The following is a 22178-nucleotide window of genomic DNA, read 5'->3' on the forward strand; positions in this document are numbered from 1 at the left end:
TTCACTAAGAACTATCTAGGTATGCTTTTTGAATTTATCTTATTTGGAATTTGTTGGGTTTCTTTCATGAATTGATGCATTTCTTTAGGACTGAAAGATTTTCAGTAACTACATGAAGTATACTTCTGCCTCATTATTCCTATTCCCTTCTTGTGGAACTCTGATTAGATGTTAGGCTTTGTCACTGTATCTTACGTGTTTCTTTACCTCTCTTTTATGTTTTCTTTATGTTGCCATCTGAGTATTTTGTCAGATCTATATTCCAATTCTTTCATCCTCTTTTTAACACTGTCTAATACACTTTTCATCCAGCTATTTAATTTTGAATAATTTTTTTTTTTTTTTTTTTTTTTTTTTTTTGAGACAGAGTTTCACTCCCAGGCTGGAGTGTAGTGGCATGATCTCGGCTCACTGCAAGCTCCGCCTCCTGGGTTCATGCCATTCTGCTGCCTCAGCCTCCTGAGTAGCTGGGACTACAGGCTCCCGCCACCATGCCCGGCTAATTTTTTTTGGTATTTTTAGTAGAGACAGGGTTTCACCGTGTTAGCCAGATGGTCTCAATCTCCTGACCTCGTGATCCGCCCGCCTCAGCCTCCCAAAGTGCTGGGATTACAGGCATGAGCCACCGCGCCAGCCTGATATGAATAATTTTTTTTTTTAATTTTGTGCTTCTTTTTCAAGTTGGCTGGGAAACCTTATTTTCTCCCTTCTTAAATTTCTCAGTCACTTCTTTTTTTGTTTTAAAAATATTAAATATGTTTATTTTGTATACTGTGTCTTCTCACTCCATAACTGGAAGTGTTCACTGGTCTGATCATGGTGTGTTGCTCCTTGTAGTTCTATCTCTTAGAACCTTGTTTTTTGTTTTGCGACAAAGTCTTGCTCTGTCGCCCAGGCTGGAGTGCAGTGGCATGATCTCGGCTCGCTGCAACCTCTGCCTCCTGAGTTCAAGTGAGTATCATGCCTCAGCCTCATGAGTAGCTGGGATTACAGGATGAGCCACCACACCCGGCTAAGTTTATTTCTTTTTTATTTTAAGTAGAGATGGGGCTTCACCATGTTGGTCAGGTTGTCTCAAACTCTTGGCCTCAAGTGATCTGCCCACCTCAGCCTCTCAAAGTGCTGCAATTACAGGTGGGAGCCACCACACTTGACCTAGGACCTTGTTTGAATGTGTGTTTTATCTTATGTTTTGTTTTGTTTTGATTTTTTTTTTTCTGTGACAGCTCATTTTGTGGGGCAGTTTTATGACTGAAGTCAAAGCTGATTCCTGTAGAGAAGATTCAAATTTGTTTCTGCCAGGTAGTGGGGCACACCAGGCTGGAATCACTTTAAACTAAATTCTTATCTAGAGGTTTTAAAAAGATGTCCACATGTATTAATGAGGGTTGCCAACTCTTGCAAAAGCTGTCTGGTAATTATTACTCCTCTGAGGGGAAGATTTTCCTCCTTCCATTCAGGGTCGTTTCCAGTTTGTTTTCATGCATTTCCTGAGGGAGGGGATTGATTTATTTCCAGTTCAAACTTAAAATAAAGATACAATCCTTTGGGACTCCCTTTTTATCCAAGAGAAGTATCCTGTTAAACTCTCCTTCCTAGGAAGGAACTGGTATTTCTCTTCTGTTCCCAATATCCCATAAGGCTATGAAAGACAAAGTTCAAGGTAAACCAGTTCATCAAATTATCTCAGAGCAACCTCCAGCTTCTGGGCTCTGCTTGTTTCTCAGAAAAGCTGTGGTACAGCTTTTATTTACTTTTTGGCCTCCAGGTATTCCTTACCCATTTGCTATTTTGTTGATACATTTGCATCCCATGCAACACTTCTACTTGTTGTTTTTGTTTTTGTGTTTCTAGAGACACAGTTCTCTCTGTTGACCAGGCTGGGATGCAGTGGTGTGATTATACCTCACTGCAATCTCAACCTCTTGAGCTCAAGTGATCCTCCCACCTCAGCCTCCCAAGTAGCTGGTACTATGGGCTTGTACCACCACACTGGCAGAATTTTTAAAAACTTTTTGTAGAGATGGATCTCACTTTGTTGCCTAGACTGGTCTTGAACTCCTGGCCTCAAGCAATCCTCCCACCTTGGCTCTTTTATTTAGTAGAAGGATCCGCTATACTACCAGACGTGGAAGTCTCCTGTCATGACATCTCTAATCATTCTCCTATCATTGAATGTCCCCCTCCATGTTTTCTATTACAAACAATGTGATGATGAACATCTTTGTATAGATATCTTTGTATACCTTGTCCAGTTAGTTTCTACAGTAAATTTCTAGAATATAAAAAGAAAGCGACAGCACTGAGGAATATTTGGAAAATAGCTTGGCACTACTTGTAGACTAACTAGATTCTTAGGGGTCTTGATAGTCATTGCATATATTTCTTTGCTTACTCCTTTCAAAAATCCCACTGGAACTAGCATAATGAAAACTCTACTGAGGGTCATTTCTGTTAAGTAAATGAAAATATAGACACTGTTTCTGGAAAAAAAATAGCCAATTATTTTAATATTACCTAGAGTGTTTTTTAAGAGGAACTTCTCCCAAATTATTAACAGAAATAATTTCTTAACTAAGTAACATAATTCTGTAATGTGTTTGGAAAAACATGTAAGATGAGTCAAGATGAAGAGCAATGAAAAACTGGTCCTATCAGGTTTGAAAACAACTGTAAACAACCATGGATATTTTAATCCTTCCTAGGGTCTGGTTGGTGGAGAAGTCCATGGTTTTCTCAGGAGACAACTATTTGTCTGGGAACATCGCTAGAAAAGTTCTGTAAATCAATTATAAGTTGATTCCAGAAGGATGAAGGGGAGAATGGATGGGTAACTACACAAACAGAGCAGGAAATACCAGGATCCACTGGTAGGAAGTGGACTAACAAGGTGCAGTGGAGATTTGGGGCTCTCTGGGTAGTGTCAGAAGAGGAAGGATGTTGAATGACATGCCAAGGGGTTTGGATTTGGTCTTGAATTCATGAAAGACAAAGCCATTAGTTTTAATCAGAAAGTTTCATGGGCAGCATTTGCATTTTTATAAAATTATGCTGGCAACAAGGTGCAGAGGAATTTAAGGGAGAAAATATTAAAGCCAGGGAAATTAGGAATAGATGAGTGAATATTCTATTTTTTAATGGCTTTATTAAGATATTAACTCACATACCACACAATTAAGCCATTTAAAGTGTAATGTTAAATGGTTTTTAGTATATTTACAGAGTTGTACAACCACACCACTGTCTAATTTTAGAACATTTTTGTCCGCTGAAAAAGAAACCTCCTACCCATTAGCTGTTACTCCTTATACCCCTCACTCCTGTCCGATCCCCGATTACCCATTAATCCACTTTCTATCTATGGATTTGCTTATTCTGGACATAATATAAATAGAATTACACAATATGTGGTCTTTCATAACTGGCTTCTTTAGTTTCATTTAATGTTTTCAAGACTCATCCATGTTGTAGCATGTATCAGCTCATTAATTTTAATGTATTAATGTATCAATTCTTTCATTTTAATTGGCAATCTTCCATTATGTGAATATACCACATTTTATTCATCCACTTATCAGCTAATGGACACGGGTTGTTTATATGTTTTGGATATCATGAATATTATGCTGCTTTGAACTTTTTTGTACAAGTTTTTATGTGGTTGTATGTTTTCATTTCCCTTGGGTATATACCTAGGAATGGAACTGCTGGATCATATGGTAACTCTATATATAACTTCTTGAAAAGCTGACACTGTTTTCCAAACCCTCTGCTCCATTTTACATTTCCACCATCAATGTAAGAGCGTTCCAATTTCTCATATCCTCCTTCCACTAGCAGGTATGAAGTGGGTGTGATCATAGCCATCCTAGTGCGTGCGAGTGGTATCTCATTGCGGTTTTTATTTACATTTCCTTGATGGCTAATGATGTTGAATATCTTTTTATGTGCTTCTAGTCTTCTTGAATATCATTTGAAAAAAATGTCTATTCATATTTTTTGGCTATTTTAAAAAATTAGGTTATTTGTCTTTTTATTTTTGAGTGGTAAACATCCTTTGTATATTCTAGATACACAAGTCCCTTATCAGATATATGATTTGCAAATATTTTCTCTATTTCTGTAGGTTGTTTTTTCACTTCCTTGATGGTGTCCTTTGAGGCACAAAGGTTTTAAATTTTGATGAAGCTCATTTATCTGTGTTTTGTCATCTGTGCTTTTTGTATCATATTGAAGAAGCCTCTCCCTAACCCAACCCAAGATTTACTCCTATATTTTCTTTAAGACTTTTATAGTTTTGGCTCTCACATACAGATCTATGATATATTTTTAATTCCTTTTTGTGTATGGTGTGAGAAAGGAGTCCAGCTTCACTCTTTTGCATGTGAATATCTGGTTGTCCCAGCACCATTTGTAAAATATATTTTTAAAATAGTCTTTCTATACCCCCTAGGGCATTGTATTAATAATAGTCCAATCTAAAACAAATATCCTGAGCTATGCCATTAGCAGTGGGAATGGGTGTGCTGGGGAAGGTTGAGAAGGTGAGATTATAAGGACTTTGGAACTACAGTCATGCAGGGGTCGGAGAGTAAGAACTTGAGAAGTTTTAGATTTCTGGTTCCCAACCATCCCCTCCATATCAGGAGGTCTGTGGCCTCATCATCCCACATGACATGCGGCCATCCCAGAACCAATCTGCTGGGGCCTACTTGTTTATTCTCATGACTTGAGGATCAAAGCCTTTAGCTGTATGATCAATTCAACCACAGGAAATAAGCCTCAATCAGGAGGACAATTGAATTCTATTTTGTGGTTCCCTTAGACTGGAGCAGCTATGGCACCTCAGTTCAAAGAGAAAACAGTAAGGTTTGGATGGAAGGGGAATGCAGTCAGCAAACTCCAGAAGCATCAGGCTTCTGTCAGTAATGCCAGTGATGTCAGCCAGGGCTGGCTACATGAAAAATAAACACTCCTAATAGAGCAATGGAATTGTCTTAATCTTTGGGGAGTTGTTTAAGCTTTGGAATCACCTTGTTTGCAGGACACAATGCCCCAGAATTCTCCATCTTCATTCTGGGTGCTTTCCCTGGTTGCATCTTGTTTGTTTTTGTTTTTTCCCCCATTTCTTGGAGTTGGCTGTTTAGCCCTAGCAGCTGCATGACCAATCCTAACTTCGGAAAAAATATTTAAAGAGTTCTCTGGACAGTTGACCCCATTTCCCACTCAGTCACCATGGGGACTGACAGATGGAGAGACTGCTACCCAGTTAATTACGGGGTGTATCACCCACAGAACTGCTGCTCAGGGCCACAGTCTCTGATGAGAATAGAGAAAATGTGTTTAGAAATGATTTTGACAGCCCCTGACCTCGATGACAAATCCTCAGCTCTGAGAGCAGCCCCACCTTGAGAGCAGGAACAGAAGAGTTCTGTTCTGTGTGCTGGGAGGGAGTCACACTGTGTAGATGTTCGTGGGGCTCCTCCAGAGACTCCTTTGATGAGAAACCTCTCCACCCGGGACATACTTGCCAGAGAGAGACCAGATGCTTTGTTCTTATGTAAGATGTTCTGACACGTGATCATTTGAGAGAGGTGCCCTTTAAACATAACCGTCAGTTGCTATTAAAAGTAAAGAGCTAAAAGTGATTATGGAGATTATTTAGTTTACCCCCCAGCTTTACTAAAGAGGAAACTGAGCCCAGATAATTGACAAGCTCAGAGTCATGAGAGAGTTAGTGCTGCTGGTCTCATGACCCTTTCTCTACTGCTCATTTCTGATGAAGAAACCGTTTAGCTTGAACAATAACTTGAAATAGTCCCAGAGTATAGATGAGTACTAGATCCTTTTGGTGTCAAAAAAATAGAAGGTCCAAAAATGTGTGCATTGCCTCTGTTTCAGGAACCTTTAGGAGTCATATGGTTTTATATGTGTTTGATAGAAAATTGCTACTTAGACCTCACCTTGGGTGATAATAGTACATTTCTATTCTCTCCTATAGTAGCCATTTAATGAGCCACTTGACACCATGGCCATGTTGAAGTGAAGCACATCAATTTCACACAACTATCGAAGAACTTGATTATAGCCTAGTTAGATACACCTTACTGGAGCCTCTAGCTACTTCAGAGACTGGCTGCATGGCAGTGGGAAGGGAACAACCTTCTGTCATCTGTGTCTGAGATGGCTTTGGTTGGAGGATACAGACTTGTGAAGGAAGGAGAAGGACTCATCTGCATAGCCTTGTGCATGCACAAGAGGCTACACCTTCCTGCATGTGGAAACTGAAATTGCTGTTCCCAGGTGCCATGGAAAGAAGAGAATGAGCCACTGAAATGTGGAGAACTGAGGGCCCAAGTGGGGACCCAGTTGGTTCAGTGTCTTTTGGTTAAGGCCTTCTATAGCCAACATTGAAACCCCCAGAGAAAGCATTAAGTATTTACAGCTAATCTGGGTGGGCGGGGCAGGGAGAGGCTCCACTTCCTATGATTCTCCTGCCATCAATTGGCTTTACAGGCCAAGCAGTTTCCAAATTGTGCCTTGGACTCAGGACTTACAAAGAGGATTTTAAAAAAAGACATTTAAAAATAAACAGACTTTAAGTCTACCAATGTAACAATTGGAATAAATGTAGAGCATGCCCAAGATGGCCGAATAGGAGCAGCTCCAGCCTCCAGCTCCCAGCCTGAGTGACACAGAAGATGGGTGATTTCTGCATTTTCAACTGAGGTACCGGGTTCATCTCACTGGGGCATGTCAGACAGTTGGTGCTGGTCCACAGGTGCAGCCCGACCAGTGAGAGCTGAAGCAGGGTGAGGCATCACCTCACCTGGGAAGCACAAGGGGGAAGGAAATTCCTTTTCCTAGCCAAAGGAAATTGAGACACACAACACCTGGAAAATCGGGTAACTCCCACCCTAATACTGCGCTTTACCAAGGGTCTTAGCAAATGGCACACCAGGAGATTATATCCCACACCTGGTCCAGAGGGTCCCACGCCCATGGAGCCTCCCTCACTGCTAGCACAGCAGTGTGAGATCAAACTGCAAAGTGGCAGCCAGGCTGGGGGAGGGGCGCCCACCATTGCTGAGGCTTAAGTAGGTAAACAAAACCACCCGGGAAGCTGAAATTGGGTGGAGCCCACCACAGCTCAAGGAGGCCTGCCTGCCTCTGTAGACTCCACCTCTGGGGACAGGGCATAGCTAAACAAAAAGCAGCAGAACCTCAGCATAGGTAAATGTCCCTGTCTGATAGCTTTGAAGAGAACAGTGAATTTCCCAGCACGGAGGTTGAGATCTGAGAACAGACAGACTGCCTGCTCAAGTGGGTCCCTGACCCCTGAGTAGCCTAACTGGGAGAAATCCCCCACTAGGTGCAGACTGACACCTCACACCTCACACGGCTGGGTACACCCTGAGACAAAGCTTTCAGAGCAAGAATCAGACAGCAACACTCACTGTTCAGCAATATTCTATCTTCTGCAGCCTCTGCTGCTGATACCCAGGAAAACAGGGTCTAGAGTGAACCTCAAGCAAACTCCAACAGACCTGCAGCTGAGGGTCCGGACTGTTAGAAGGAAAACTAACAAACAGAAAGGACATCCACACCAAAACCCCATCAGTACGTCACCATCATCAAAGACCAAAGGCAGATAAAACCACAAAGATGGGGGAAAAGCAGTGCAGAAAAGCTGGAAATTCAAACAATCAGAGTGCATCTCCCCCTCCAAAGGAACGCAGCTCATTGCCAGCAACTGAACAAAGCTGAACAGAGAATGACTTTGACGAGTTGAGAGAAGAAGGCTTCAGTCTATCAAACTTCTCAGAGCTAAAGGAGGAACTATGTAACCAGTGCAAAGAAACTAAAAACCTTGAAAAAAGATTTGACGAATGGCTAACTAGAATAACCAATGTAGAGAAGTCCTTAAAAGAACTGATAGAGATGAAAACCATAACACGAGAACTACATGACAAATGCACAGGCTTCAGTAACCAACTTGATCAACTGGAAGAAAGAGTATCAGCGATTTAAGATCAAATGAATGAAATGAAGCGAGAAGAGAAGTGTAGAGAAAAAAGAGTAAAAAGAAATGAACAAAGCCTCCAAGAAATATGGGATTATGTGAAAAGACCAAATCTACGTCTGATTGGTGTGCCTGAAAGTGACAGGGAAAATGGAACCAAGTTGGAAAACACTCTGCAGGATATCACCCAGGAGAACTTTCCCAACCTAGTAAGGCAGGCCAACATTCAAATTCAGGAAATACAGAGAATGCCACAAAGATACTCCTCAAGAAGAACAACTCCAAGACACATAATTGTCAGATTAACCAAAATTGAAATGAAGTAAAAAATGTTAAGGGCAGCTAGAGAGAAAGGTCGGGTTACCCACAAAGGGAAGCCCATCAGACTAACAGCAGATCTCTCGGCAGAAACTCTCCAAGCCAGAAGAGAGTGGGGGCCAATATTCAACATTCTTAAAGAAAAGAATTTTCAACCCAGAATTTCATATCCAGCCAAACTAGGTTTCATAAGTGAAGGAGAAATAAAATCCTTTATAGACAAGCAAATGCTTAAAGATTCTGTCACCACTTGGCCTGCCCTGCAAGAGATCCTGAAGGAAGCACTAAACATGGAAAGGAACAATAGGTACCAGCTATTGCAAAAACATGCCAAAATGTAAAGTCCATTGATGCTAGGAAGAAACTGCATCAACTAATGATCAAAATAACCAGCTAATATAATGACAGGATCAAGTTCACACATAACAATATTAACCTTAAATGTAAATGGACTAAATGGTTCAATTAAAAGACACAGACTGGTAAATTGGATAAAGAGTCAAGACCCATCAGTTTGCTGTATTCAGGAGACCCATCTCACATGCAGAGACACACATAGGCTCAAAATAAAGGGATAGAGGAAGATCTATCAAACAAATGGAAAATTAAAAAAAGCAGGGATTGCAATCCTGGTCTCTGATAAAACAGATTTTAAACCATCAAAGGTCAAAAGAGACAAAGAAGGCCATTACATAATGGTAAAGGGATCAATTCATCAGGAAGAGCTAACTATCCTAAATATATATGCACCCAATACAGGAGCACTCAGATTCATAAAGCATGTGCTTAGAGAGTTACAAAGAGACTTAGACTCCCATACAATAATAATGGGAGAATTTAACACCCCACTGTCAACATTAGACAGATCAACAGAAAGTTAACAAGGATATCTAGGAATTGAACTCAACTCTGCACCAAGTGGACCTAATAGACATCTACAGACTCTCCACCCCAAATCAACAGAATATACATTCTTCTCAGCACCACATTGCACTTATTCCAAAATTGACCACATAGTTGGAAGTAAAGCACTCCTCAGCAAATGTAAAAGAATAGAAATTATAACAAACTGTCTGGCAGACCACAGTGCAATCAAACTAGAACTCAGGACTAAGAAACTCAATCAAAACCACTCAACTACATGGATATTAAACAACCTACTCCTGAATGACTACTGGGTACATAACAAAATGAAAGCAGAAATAAAGATGTTCCTTGAAACCAATGAGAAGAAAGATACAATATACCAGAATCTCTGGGACACATTTAAAGCAGTGTGTAGAGGGAAATTTATAGCACTAAATGCCCACAAGAGAAAGCAGGAAAGATCTAAAATTGATACCCTAACATCACAATTAAAAGAACTAGAGAAGCAAGAGCAAACACATTCAAAAGCTAGCAGAAGGCAAGAAATAACTAAAGTCAGAGCAGAACTGAAGGAGATAGAGACACAAAAGACCCTCCAAAAAATCAATGAATCCGGGAGCTGGTTTTTTGAAAAGATAACAAAATTGATAGACCGCTAGCAAGACTAATAAAGAAGAAAAGAGAGAAGAATCAAATAAATGCAATAAAAAATGATAAAGGGGATATCACCACCAACCCCACAGAAATACAAACTACCATCAGAGAATACTATAAACACCTCTACGCAAATAAACTAGAAAATCTAGAAGAAATGGATAATTTCCTGGACACTTACACTCTCCCAAGACTAAACCAGGAAGAAGTTGAATCCCTGAATAGACCAATAGCAGGCTCTGAAATTGAGGCAATAATTAAGAGCCTACCAACCAAAAAAAGTCCAGGATCAGACGGATTCACAGCTGAATTCTACCAGAGGTACAAGGAGGAGTTGGTACCATTCCTTCTGAAACTATTTCAGTCCATAGAAAAAGAGGGAATCCTCCCTAACTCATTTTACGAGGCCAACATCATTCTGATACCAAAGCCTGGCAGAGATACAACAAAAAAAGAGAACTTCAGACCAATATCCCTGATGAACATCAATGCAAAAATCCTCAATAAAATACTGGCAAATCGCATCTAGCAGCACATCAAAAAGCTTATCCACAATGATCAGGTGGGCTTCATCCCTGGGATGCAAGGCTGGTTCAACATATGCAAATCAGTAAACGTAATCCAGCATATAAACAGAACCAAAGACAAAAACCACATGATTATCTCAATAGATGCAGAAAAGGCCTTTGACAAAATTCAACAGCCCTTCATGCTAAAAACTCTCAATAAATTTGGTATTGATGGAACGTGTCTCAAAATAATAAGAGCTATTTATGACAAACCCACAGCCAATATCATACTGAATGGGCAAAAACTGGAAGCATTGCCTTTGAAAACTGGCACAAGACAGGGATGCCCTCTCTCACCACTCCTAGTCAACATAGTGTTGGAAGTTCTGGCTAGGGCAATCAGGCAAGAGAAAGAAATCAAGGGTATTCAGTTAGGAAAAGAAGAAGTCAAATTGTCCCTGTTTGCAGATGACATGATTATATATTTAGAAAACCCCATTGTCTCAGCCCAAAATCTCCTTAAGCTGATAAGCAACTTCAGCAAAGTCTCAGGATACAAAATCAATGTGGAAAAATCACAAGCATTCTTATACACCAGTAACAGACAAACAGAGAGCCAAATCATGAATGAACTCCCATTCACAATAGCTTCAAAGAGAATAAAATACCTAGGAATCAAACTTACAAGGGATGTGAAGGACCTCTTCAAGGAGAACTACAAACCACTGCTCGGTGAAATAATAGAGGACACAAACAAATGGAAGAACATACCATGCTCATGGATAGCAAGAATCAATATTGTGAAAATGGCCATACTGCCCAAGGTAATTTATAGATTCAATGCCATGCCCATTAAGCTACCAATGACTTTCTTCACAGAATTGGAAAAAACTGCTTTAAAGTTCATATGGAACCAAAAAAGAGCCTGCATTGCCAAGACAATCCTAAGCCAAAAGAACAAAGCTGGAGGCATGATGCTACCTGACTTCAAACTATACTACAAGGCTACAGTAACCAAAACAGCATGGTACTGGTACCAAAACAGAGATATAGACCAATGGAACAGAACAGAGCCCTCAGAAATAATACCACACATCTACAGCCATCTGATCTTTGACAAACCTGACAAAAACAAGAAATGGGGAAAGGATTCCCTGTTTAATAAATAGTGCTGGGAAAATTGGTTAGCCATAAGTAGAAAGCTGAAATTGGATCCTTTCCTTACTCCTTATATGAAAATTAATTCAAGGTGGATTAGAGACTTAAATGTTAGACCTAAAACCATAAAAACCCTAGAAGAAAACCTAGGTAATACCATTCAGGACATAGGCATGGGTAAGAACTTCATGTCTAAAACACCAAAAGCAATGGCAACAAAAGCCAAAATTGACACATGGGATCTAATTAAACTAAAGAGCGTCTGCACAGCAAAAGAAACTACCATCAGAGTGAACAGGCAACCTACAGAATGGGAGAAAATTTTTGCAATCTACTCATCTGACAAAGGGCTAATATCCAGAACCTACAAAGAACTCAATCAAATTTACAAGAAAAAAACAAACAACCCCATCAAAAAGTGGGCAAAGGTTATATGAACAGACACTTCTCAAAAGAAGACATTCATACAGCCAACACATACATGAAAAAATGCTCATCATCACTCGCCATCAGAGAAATGCAAATCAAAACCACAATGAAATACCATCTCACACCAGTTATAATGGCGATCATTAAAAAGTCAGGAAACAATAGGTGCTGGAGAGGATGTGGAGAAATAAGAACACTTTTACACTGTTGGTGGGACTGTAAACTAGTTCAACCATTGTGGAAGACAGTGTGGTGATTTCTCAAGGATCTAGAACTAGAAATACCATTTGACCCAGCCATCCCATTCCTGGGTGTATACCCAAGGGATTATAAGTCATGCTGCTATAAAGACACATGCACACATATGTTTACTGTGGCACTATTCACAATAGCAAAGACTTGAAATCAACCCAAATGTCCATGAGTGACAGACTGGATTAAGAAAATGTGGCACATATACATGACAGAATACTATGCAGCCATGAAAAAGGATGAGTTCGTGTCCTTTGTGGGGACATGGATGCAGCTGGAAACCATCATTCTCAGCAAACTATCGCAAGAACAGAAAACCAAATACCACATGTTCTCACTCATAGGTGGGAAATGAACAATGAGATCACTTGGACACAGGAAGGGGAACATCACACACTGGGTCCTATTATGGGGAGGGGATAGGGGGGCGGGATAGCATTAGGAGATATACCTAATGTAAATGACGAGTTAATGGGTGCAGCACACAAACATGGCACATGTATACATATGTAACAAACCTGCACGTTGTGCACATGTACCCTAGAACTTAAAGTATAATAAAAAAAAAAAAGAAATAAATGTAAAAGTAATCATTTATTTTTGGTTTGATTCTAAAAGTAGTATATACTCACTATGGAAAATATAGAAAATACAGAAAGATGTGAAAAAAATAGTATCCATAATCCCATCACCCAAACACATTCTTGCTAATTCATGAGAGCAGGACCTTGTGTTTCATATCTGCTGTCACATTCTCAGTACTTGAAACAGTGCCTGGTACAGAGTAAGCACTTAATGGACATTTGTTGAATGAATGAGTGTCACTGTTTTGGTATATTTATTTCCAGCCCCTTTCCCATGTATATTTTACATGATTGTAGTCAGTCATCATCATTAGAGAGTATCTTTTTTTTTTTTTTTTAACGTACTTTGATAACACAGGTATATCTATGCCTTTACAAACTTTTTTTTTTTTTTTTTGAGACTGAGTCTCGCTCTTTCACCCAGGCAGATCCATACAGTGGCAGGATCTTGGTTCACTGCAACCTCTGCCCCCCAGGTTTATGCGATTCTCGTGCCTCAGCCTCACAAGTAGCTGTGACTACAGGTGCATACCACCATGCCAGCTAGTTTTTTATATTTTTAGTAGAGATGGGGTGGTTTTTGCCATGTTGGCCAGGGTGGTCTTAAACTCCTTGAACTCCTGAGCTCCAGTGATCCCCCCACTTTGGTCTCCCAAAGTGTGGGGATTACAGGCGTGAGCCACCATGCCCGGCCTGTTTACAAACATTTTTAAAGGTGCTTAGTATTGCATGTATTGTGTATACATCATTTACTTATTTATGCTCATGTGGCTAGATATTTGAGATAAAATATCCATTTCAAAGATCCTTTGCACATAAGGCTTGCTACCCATGGATAAGTAGACCAATTGACTGTCTTACCAGGCTTTCTTATGCTCAATGGACCCTAAAAAGTTAATAAAATCACATTCTATTTTTTACTTTCATAGTCTCACTGCATTGCATAAAGAAGTGAAAATAATGCCAGAGGGAGGTCATGAAATCAGAATCAGGACATTAACTTGTTAATCTATTGTAATTAAGAAATATCTTTTGAATATTGTGTTTTATGAAGCATTGAATTCAGAGAACTAGTCATTATGCTAAATTCTGACAATACAGAATCTCAAGAATTCAACTGAACTCAACTACTTTCTATATAGTCACTGCTTTCTCCCCTTTAAAAGAATTCCCTGGTTAGCCTGGTTAGAGAAGGTAATTTTGTCCAAGTTAATGTAGCACCATCTGCTGCTGAAAAGGAGTCCTTCAGGATGAGTTCTCTAGTTTTAAACATTGACTTGCATAAGAAATAAAAGGGAATTGACATGTGGTTTCTTGCAGGATCCCCTTGTGTCAGAACTGGAAACAATCTTTTTCAAAAACACTGAGTGGACTTCTGGCTCCAGATGGTGACAGAGTACACTTGATTAACTCCTCCAACTGTTAGAAATTTCTATCAAAATTCAAAAGGAATATACAAATAGGGAGAAATGCATGTCAGAAATAGGAAACCATGGAAAGGGGCCAACACATTCTGAAACTCATGAGAACTTTCTGCACAAAAAAGTGCAGGTGAGATTGGATTGAGGGAAGGGCTCATTAGCCTGCCATTGACCACATAAGACAGAAAAGCCAAGGGAATGAGGGAGACAGATTCCAGCAGAGCCCCTCAATACCTACCAGCTCACAGTGGCAGGGGCTGGAGCTGAGGGTGGGTTATTTGGGACATAGCAAGAGGCAAGCCTAGATCCTCCCTCTGCTCTGGAAAATGCACCAGGTGCTGGGGTCTGCAAACCCTTGGCACATGAAATTAACCAGGCATTGCTAAGCCTGGCTTCTAAGAAACGTAGTTAAGTCAGTTAGGATAGAGTTATAATAGAGCGTCCGTGTCTCCAACAAACTGTACCCTGAATCACTAAGTCCCAGAAAGCATTTAAGCCATCTAGTTTCCAGGCCAAGTAACCAATATCCAAAGATTCTATACTCAGCCAATCATTCACATTTGACAACCACAGACAGACATTCCTAGCCATGCAGATATTCAGAGAGCTTTCCTGAAAGAAACTACACACACACAGACACACACACACAGACGCACACACACAGCATGTGCACACACATGCAAGAATTATGGTAGAGTAATAAAACCAATATAAATCAAGAATTAAGTGAAGATCATTGTGGCTAACACAGTTACAAAATGGAACAATCAGAAAACAGCTTCAGGAAGAGAAATAAAGTAATTAATACCATCATCCTCATTATCAGTTTCTATCCCTATACCCATCCCTAAAATCTCAGGATGAGGAGAGGGAAGAAAGTAAAAGTTGTCTCAAAATCTCGTCTTAGATGAGGGAGAGTCATATTTTCTGTTTCCTTACTGACCCTGGTATGGCAATGAGTCCAAGTATGTTGTTTAATATACTGCTTACATACTCAATACTATAAAATATTTTTCTAAATTATTAGTATAAAAAGAGAGCAAAGAAAATTTGATTGGCTGGGCGTGATGACTCATGCCTGTAATCCTTACACTTTGGGAGGCTGAGTTGGGAGGATCACTTGAGCCCAGAAGTTTGAGATCAGCCTGGGCAACATCATGAAACCCCGTCTCTACAAAACAAATACAAAAACTAGCTGAGCATGCTGGTATGCATCTGTAGTAACAGGTACTCAGGAGGCTGAGTGGGAGGATCTCTGGAGCCCAGGAGGTCGAGGCTGCAATGAGCCAAGATCATACCATCGCACTCCAGCCAGGCAACAGGGCACCACCCTGTCCTGTCCTGCTCTCTCTCTCTCTCTCTCTTTCTCTCCATATGTATATACATATATATATATTTGTGCATATACACACACAGCGTGTGTGCACACACACACAAGGATTATAGTAGTGAGTAATAAAACCAATATAACTCAAGAATTAAGTCAAGATCATTGTGGATAACAAAGCTATATAATAAAATAGCATCAATCAGAAAATTGTTTCAGAAAGATAAAATAATTAATACCATCATCCTCATTATCAGCCCATATCCCTACACCCATCCCTAAAATTCCAGGATGAGGAGAGATATATAAATATATATATACACACACACATATATATAGAGTAAAATCATAATACCCTTAATAATGCATGGATAGTTCAATATTAAGAAATCCATTTATATTACATATAACATTCATTCAACAAGTATTTGTAAGTGCCCGTTATGTGCCAGGTATGCCAGAACAATGTAACTTGCTTGATCCTTCTCTCTCAAACACACCTGCCAGGCTCCCTACCCACATCACTCTCTAGTTCTTTTCTTCAGAGCACTTATCATTCTCTGTAATTATCTTTCACCTTTACTTTGCTTGTTTATCGTCAGTCATCTTTCACTAAAATGCATTTTCCCCAAGATCAACATCCTTGTCTGTCTTGGTCACAGCTGTATGCACAATGTCTAACAAAGAACTTGACATGTAATAGCTGATGGATTCATTCAATTTGTGTCGCATTAGTTTATTATTAATGTAATTTATTAATTCAATATTTGTAATTAAACAAATGAATGTATGTCTATGAGTGAAAGGATGATGGTGATTCTAAATCCTGGCTCTTATGGTACTTATCATGTAGTAGGGGAGACAGACAATCTGAGTACTTCTATGATCAGTGTCAAAATCCAATTTTGCTGAGCAGTTTTCTATTCTAACTTGCTGAATAAAAAGACGGCAATTGTTTTGCAGGAATCTTCCACAGCTTCCTCTCGAGAAAAGCCTGGAAAACTAGAAGCACAAAGTAGTAACTTCCTGTTTCCTAAAGCCTGCCACCAAAGGGCACGCAGCAACTCAACCAGTAAGTGTCTCCCCAACACGTCTTCAGGAACAGGGTTCAGCTGCTCCTGGATAGCAGGAATATCAGGAGGAGGGTGGAACTCTTCTGGTCCAGGTGGACTAAACTGGATTGGAGTCTGCTCACTTTCTTCATGGTGTGTGCATGCTCTGGCTAGCCAGAGCTCTGTGTGGTCTAGCCAGCTCTCCTCTTGGCTCCAAGTACCATGCTGGAAAGACCTGGGTGTGGGGAAGAAGAGACTGGGCTTTACTCCTGCTCTGTCTCCTGACATGCTCCTTGGTCTTGGGAAGGCTTCTGTCTCTCAGCTGCAATATGATGGAGGTTGAGGTTGGAAGATCTCATGATTTTTATTTGCTGAAAATAGAAGAGTGCTAATAGAAAGTCAAGAAAATATGAAGAATGCACGAATATAGAAAAACCTGAAGAAATTAAAATCACACCAAATCCTAATATTAGAGATCATCTATGTTAACATATTCAGTTATTTCCCTTCTATGCTTATATATACTATAAAAAACTTCACACACACACATTTATTTATATATAACTATTTCATGTCATCAGAAACTCTTTTGAAAACACCATTTTTTAGTGGATCCATGGTATTTTATTGTATGAATTTATGAAATCTAGTTAACCAACTCCCTATTATTAGATATTTATAAAAGCTACTTAACCAAATCCCTGTTATTAGGCATTTAAGTCATTGTCAGGTTTTCACTAGCCTAATCAAGTTGATGAATGTGTACATGAGATTTTGTCTGAGTTTGTGATGATCTTTCACAGAAAATACAGAAGGCAGTGGCCTGGTTAAGAGCTCACATTTGGGAGCTAAGGCAGTTGGATCTGGGTCCTGCTTCCAGAACTAGTGACCTATGTGGTCTTGGGCAAGTCCCTTAGAATCTCTAAGTCTCATATTATTCTGCTGTACGATGCACCATCCTTAGTGATTTCCTATTATTGGAAATAAAAATATTTTTAAAAAGTTACTTGCTTTTTAATCATAAATTTTTACTTATTCTAGCATAATTTTCTAGAAATGGAATTTGGGGTCCAACGGTAGATGTAGTTTAAGGCTTTTTATCTGTATTGCCAAATTTCTGTAGCTACTATTCTTTCAATAATGTACATGAATACCTATTTCTTCAATCATAGCCCACACAGGATTACAATTTTTAATAAATATTTGCTTTACAGTGATTTACAGATTTACAGGTATTTCTCCTTTCCCTTTCTTCCTCACCCATTCTTTGCTTTTTTACTGTTTTGTTTTGCACCCAAGACCAGATATACAATTGGTAGGGCTCAGTGTAAAATGAAAATGCAGGATTGCTGTTAAAAAATATTAATAGTTTCAAAAAAGTAGAAGAAAATCTTTGAACTAAGTTGGGATTCTTCAATCACAGGGCCCCAGGTGACTGTGCAGGCCACATGCCCCTGAAGCCAGGCCCACTTGCCCCCCGGGAGCTGACCCCCTTAGAGCTCCCTGGCTCCCTGGCGTCCCCAGGGCTCCCTGGTTTTCTGGCTTCTGATTGAGCTCAGTCAATGACAGGCATCCATGGAGGACTGGCAGGGGGCAGACAGCCACCAGGGTGTTTCTTCCCCTGCTCCCCCTACCTTGGTGCTGTGACAATAAATTGTGTCAGGGTGGCCTGTCGGTTCCAGTGCCCACCGGGCTCTGGTAACACCATTTCCCCACCTTACTCCTTCAAGTCTGGGGTGGTAACAGCATCTGGTACCTCAATAGGCCTTGTTATTTTTCTAACCCTTTCCGTCCCTCTGTGTCTGGCTCCTTTACCCAATTCTCAGAATCCCAACTGAGTGTGCCTTTTGTTTCTTCCCAAACCCTGATTGATGCACTGATAAAAATAGATGAACAAAAAGTACCTAGGCTGGGTGCCACAGCTTATGCCTGTAATTCTAGCCCTTTGGGAGGTCAAGGTGGGAGGATCGCTTGAACCCAGGAGTTTGAGATCAGCCTGGACAATATAGTGAGACCACACCTCTACAAAAATTTTTTTAAAAAAAGAAAACCCACCAGGCGTGATGGCTCATACCTGAGGTCCCAGCTACTCAGGAGGCTGAGGTAGGAGGATCCCTTGAGCACGGGAGGTTGAGGCTGCAGTGAGCCATGATTGTGTCACTGCACTCTGGTCTGGACAACAGAGTGAGAGCCTGTCCTGGCCTCCTAAAAGAGTACCTCTTCATAAAGGTGAAGTTAAACATTCCTTCATTTATTTATTTTGTTTTTGGTGAGTTTGCCTGTTCTTTATTGGAATAATCATCTTTTATCATTAATTTATAAAAAGTCTCTTGGTTAAATTAATATTTGGCATCATACTTGTTGAAAATACTCTCTCCAGTTTGTTGTTTTATTTTACTTTTTTAACATTAAGGTTTTAATCTTTATGTAATCAAGTTTCCTGATCTTTTCTTTTCTAATGTGAAACTTACTTCCACATTCAGATAACTATTAAGTCTGTGATTATATATTCTTCTAATTTGTAAATGATTTATCTTTTTTCCCTCAAATTTACTGTATTATCTGTAATTTATTTTTGGTGTTTAATATGATGTGAGAATCTAGGTAGATATTTTTTTCTAAATGAATAGAGAATGATCCTAGCATCACTTATTTATAATCAGTTCTTTTTACTTTGCCTTTTTTGTTTGCTTTGTTAATCTCATGCAAATGATATGCAATTAGGTCCTTGAAAGCGAATTTGGCAATTTTTTTAAGAAGAGAAGCTCGAGGCCGGGCGAGGTGGCTCACACCTGTAATCTCAGCACTTTGGGAGGCCTAGGTGGACAGGTCACCTGAGGTCAGGAGTTCGAGACCAGCCTGACCAACATGGAGAAACCCTGTCTCTGCTAAAAATACAAAATTAGTCAGGCGTGGTGGCACATGCCTGAATCCCAGCTACTCAGGAGGCTGAGGCAGGAGAATCACTTAAACCTGGGAGGCAGAGGTTGTGGTGAGCCGAGATTGTCCAACTGCACTCTAGCCTGGGCAACAAGAGCGAAACTCTGTTTTAAAAAAAGAAAAGATGCTCAGATAGTTGAAATCAGTGCTGTAGATCATATTTATTTTTACTTAGCTCTTTTTATGCTTTTTATTTTGATGGTTCCTTGCCATTTGTTTGTTCTTGGCCTCTTGCTATAATGATTTTGAAAGGTTTAGTTAATTTTTGTCTGTACTTCTGATTTCCTTTAAGTTTTAATTAATTACCCAATTAAGTTGAATCAATTAATTAATACCTGACATAACATTTTCCAAATTGTCCCCCTCATGAAAGATGAGGAAGTTAGTTTGGTATTATTCATCCCTTTTCCATGGATTTTTCCATTTTGTAATTCAACATAACTTTAAATTATAAACTCATGACAATATATAGCTCTAATACAGCTTTCTTGTATATAATCATGACCATATATAGCTGCCCTTTCAAAAACTATTTTGCTTTGTTTTTTGCATTAGGTTGTAATAACTGCTTTTCAATTAACTCACTCAACACTCTACACTTAACTGGTTTAAACTTCCCCCAATAGAGATGATAGTTTTGATACATTTCCTAGTTGGCTGGAATGCATCAACAAGCAATGTTCAGAAACAGTGGGCAGAAGTGGGCACTGAAATCGACCCCAGACCAGGGAGAGTTTTGGGGAACCCACTCTGTCCTGAGTGTGGCCCACATTCCCACAGATCTGAATGCCTAGTGGGAACTGGAGCTTCCACACAAGTGGAGCTGGGTGTGGCCTGAGCAGTTGCGCTGGGCTCTCCTGTGGCTCTGAGGTCAGGCTGATTTGCTCTGTGAACCATTCCAAGTTGGCAGCCTGTTTGTTCATCCTCATTCCCTCTGAACCCAAACCATGCACTACAGCTCACCTTCAAGTCACAGGTCACTCCTGCACTGCTGTGGATGGAGGAAGTGCAAAGAGACTGGGATTCTGGAGGCCGGGGTTATGCTTCAGACTCTTTCTTCACTGATCTGGAACCCTCTGGGCTTCCATTTCCTCACTGATAGAGGAAGGAGTAACTCCAGCAGGGTTCCCAAAGGACAAATGATGAGCCGCCTGCATCACCTGCACAGGTTGATGAACATACAGGTTTCCCCAGACCCGATCCATGAAGATATGGATCAATAGGTTGGGTGGAGCACTGAAATCTACCTTTGGGTTAAACACTCCAGATAAATATAATGCACAGGCAGAGTTAGGACTAGAGGATCTCTAGCCTCTCCTCTCACCCCCCTTTCTTGATTCTGAATTGTCTCTTTGCAGTGTGTGGTTTTCTGAATCTTCTGGCTTCCTCTCCCTCCTGGTCCATTGGGGAGGATCTGGGAGCAACTGGTCCCTGTAACTCAGAGAGGGCCACCTACTCAGAGAGGGTCACCTACAGTTGAGGCAGCTGCTGGGAGCAGCTGTTCTTGCAGGGGCAGGTTTCCCTAGCCACTCTCGGACCCAGATGGACTAAAACCTCTCCCTTCTTCACCTTATCTTTGTTCCTTTCCTCATCCCCCTTTAGGGATCTCACATCCTCAGGGATGCCACTCCTCTTTTCTTCTCAAGCTTCCCTGGCCATTGGCTTCCTCTCTTCAGCCTATAAATAAGCTTAAGTCTTTCCCGTCCTGAAAATAAAAGCAAACCCAACCCTGCTCCATCCTGTGTTTCCTTTGAACTACCACCAATCTTAACTTTTCCTCTAGGGGAATTTTTCACAAAAGCCTGTCCGTTCACTCAAGCCTCGCTTGTTGCTCAGGACACTGGGCAAACCCCACCCCTCTCCTGGCCTCTAGAGTGGAACTGCCCAACACATTAGCCACATGTAGTCTTGAGCACTTGACATGTGACTTATTCAAATAGAGATGTACCAAAAGTAACAAAGACCCACTGGATTCAAAGACTAAGTGCAAGAAGAAAAGGATGTAAAATATCTCACTAATAATTTTACATGTTATTTCTATGTTGAAAGAACAATAGTTTAGATATAACAGACCAAATAAAATATATTATTGAAATTAATCTCTCCTGTTTCTTTTCACTTTTCAAATGTGGCTACTAGAAAAATTTTTAATTACCTAGGTGGCTGGCATTATATTTCAATTGGGAAGTACTCTTGTAGACAATGACACATTAAATCAGATCATCTGTGAAGGTTTTCCCAGCTGGATGTGGTAGGGTAGAGTTCCCGGTTGGATGAAAGGAAGTCTATGGTTTCCACAAAGTAGAGGAAGCCTGCCGCTTTGCATTTTTGCAGATATCCAAAGAATCAAGAGTTGTCTCCATGTGTGTATATCCTTGTGTGTGAGTGCCTGTGTAAGAGGCAGTCAGATACAATCGCCCCTGCCCCTGTTCCTGCCGGGTCTCGCCTGTTTGTTCCTGTCCTGGGAAACCTTTGTGTTTTCCTCCTTTCTCTCCTTGGTTGGGATTGAAAACATCGGGGCCTGGATCTGATGCAGCATTGTGGTTTCTGAGAGCTCAGCACACTGATTGACTTGCAGGAGATGCCTGTCAACTCTCGTTGCATTGAATGGAGGTAAATGGAAGTGAGAGTTCTGTCTGCACCC

General features: G+C 40.4%; 1 protein-coding gene across 3 annotated transcripts in view; it reads left to right on the top strand.

The window, feature by feature from the left end:
* IL16 (interleukin 16) overlaps nt 1-22178 on the top strand; it is a 129871-nt gene that overhangs the window by 66008 nt on the left and 41685 nt on the right. For all 3 annotated transcript variants that reach the window (XM_073012392.1, XM_073012393.1, XM_073012391.1), the window contains one exon: nt 16506-16614. In XM_073012392.1, coding sequence (XP_072868493.1) covers nt 16506-16614 — 109 coding nt within the window. The remainder of the gene's footprint in view (nt 1-16505; nt 16615-22178) is intronic.

The sequence above is a fragment of the Chlorocebus sabaeus genome, chromosome 26, assembly GCF_047675955.1.
Source record: "Chlorocebus sabaeus isolate Y175 chromosome 26, mChlSab1.0.hap1, whole genome shotgun sequence".
In the NCBI taxonomy this organism is placed as follows: Eukaryota; Metazoa; Chordata; class Mammalia; order Primates; family Cercopithecidae; genus Chlorocebus; species Chlorocebus sabaeus.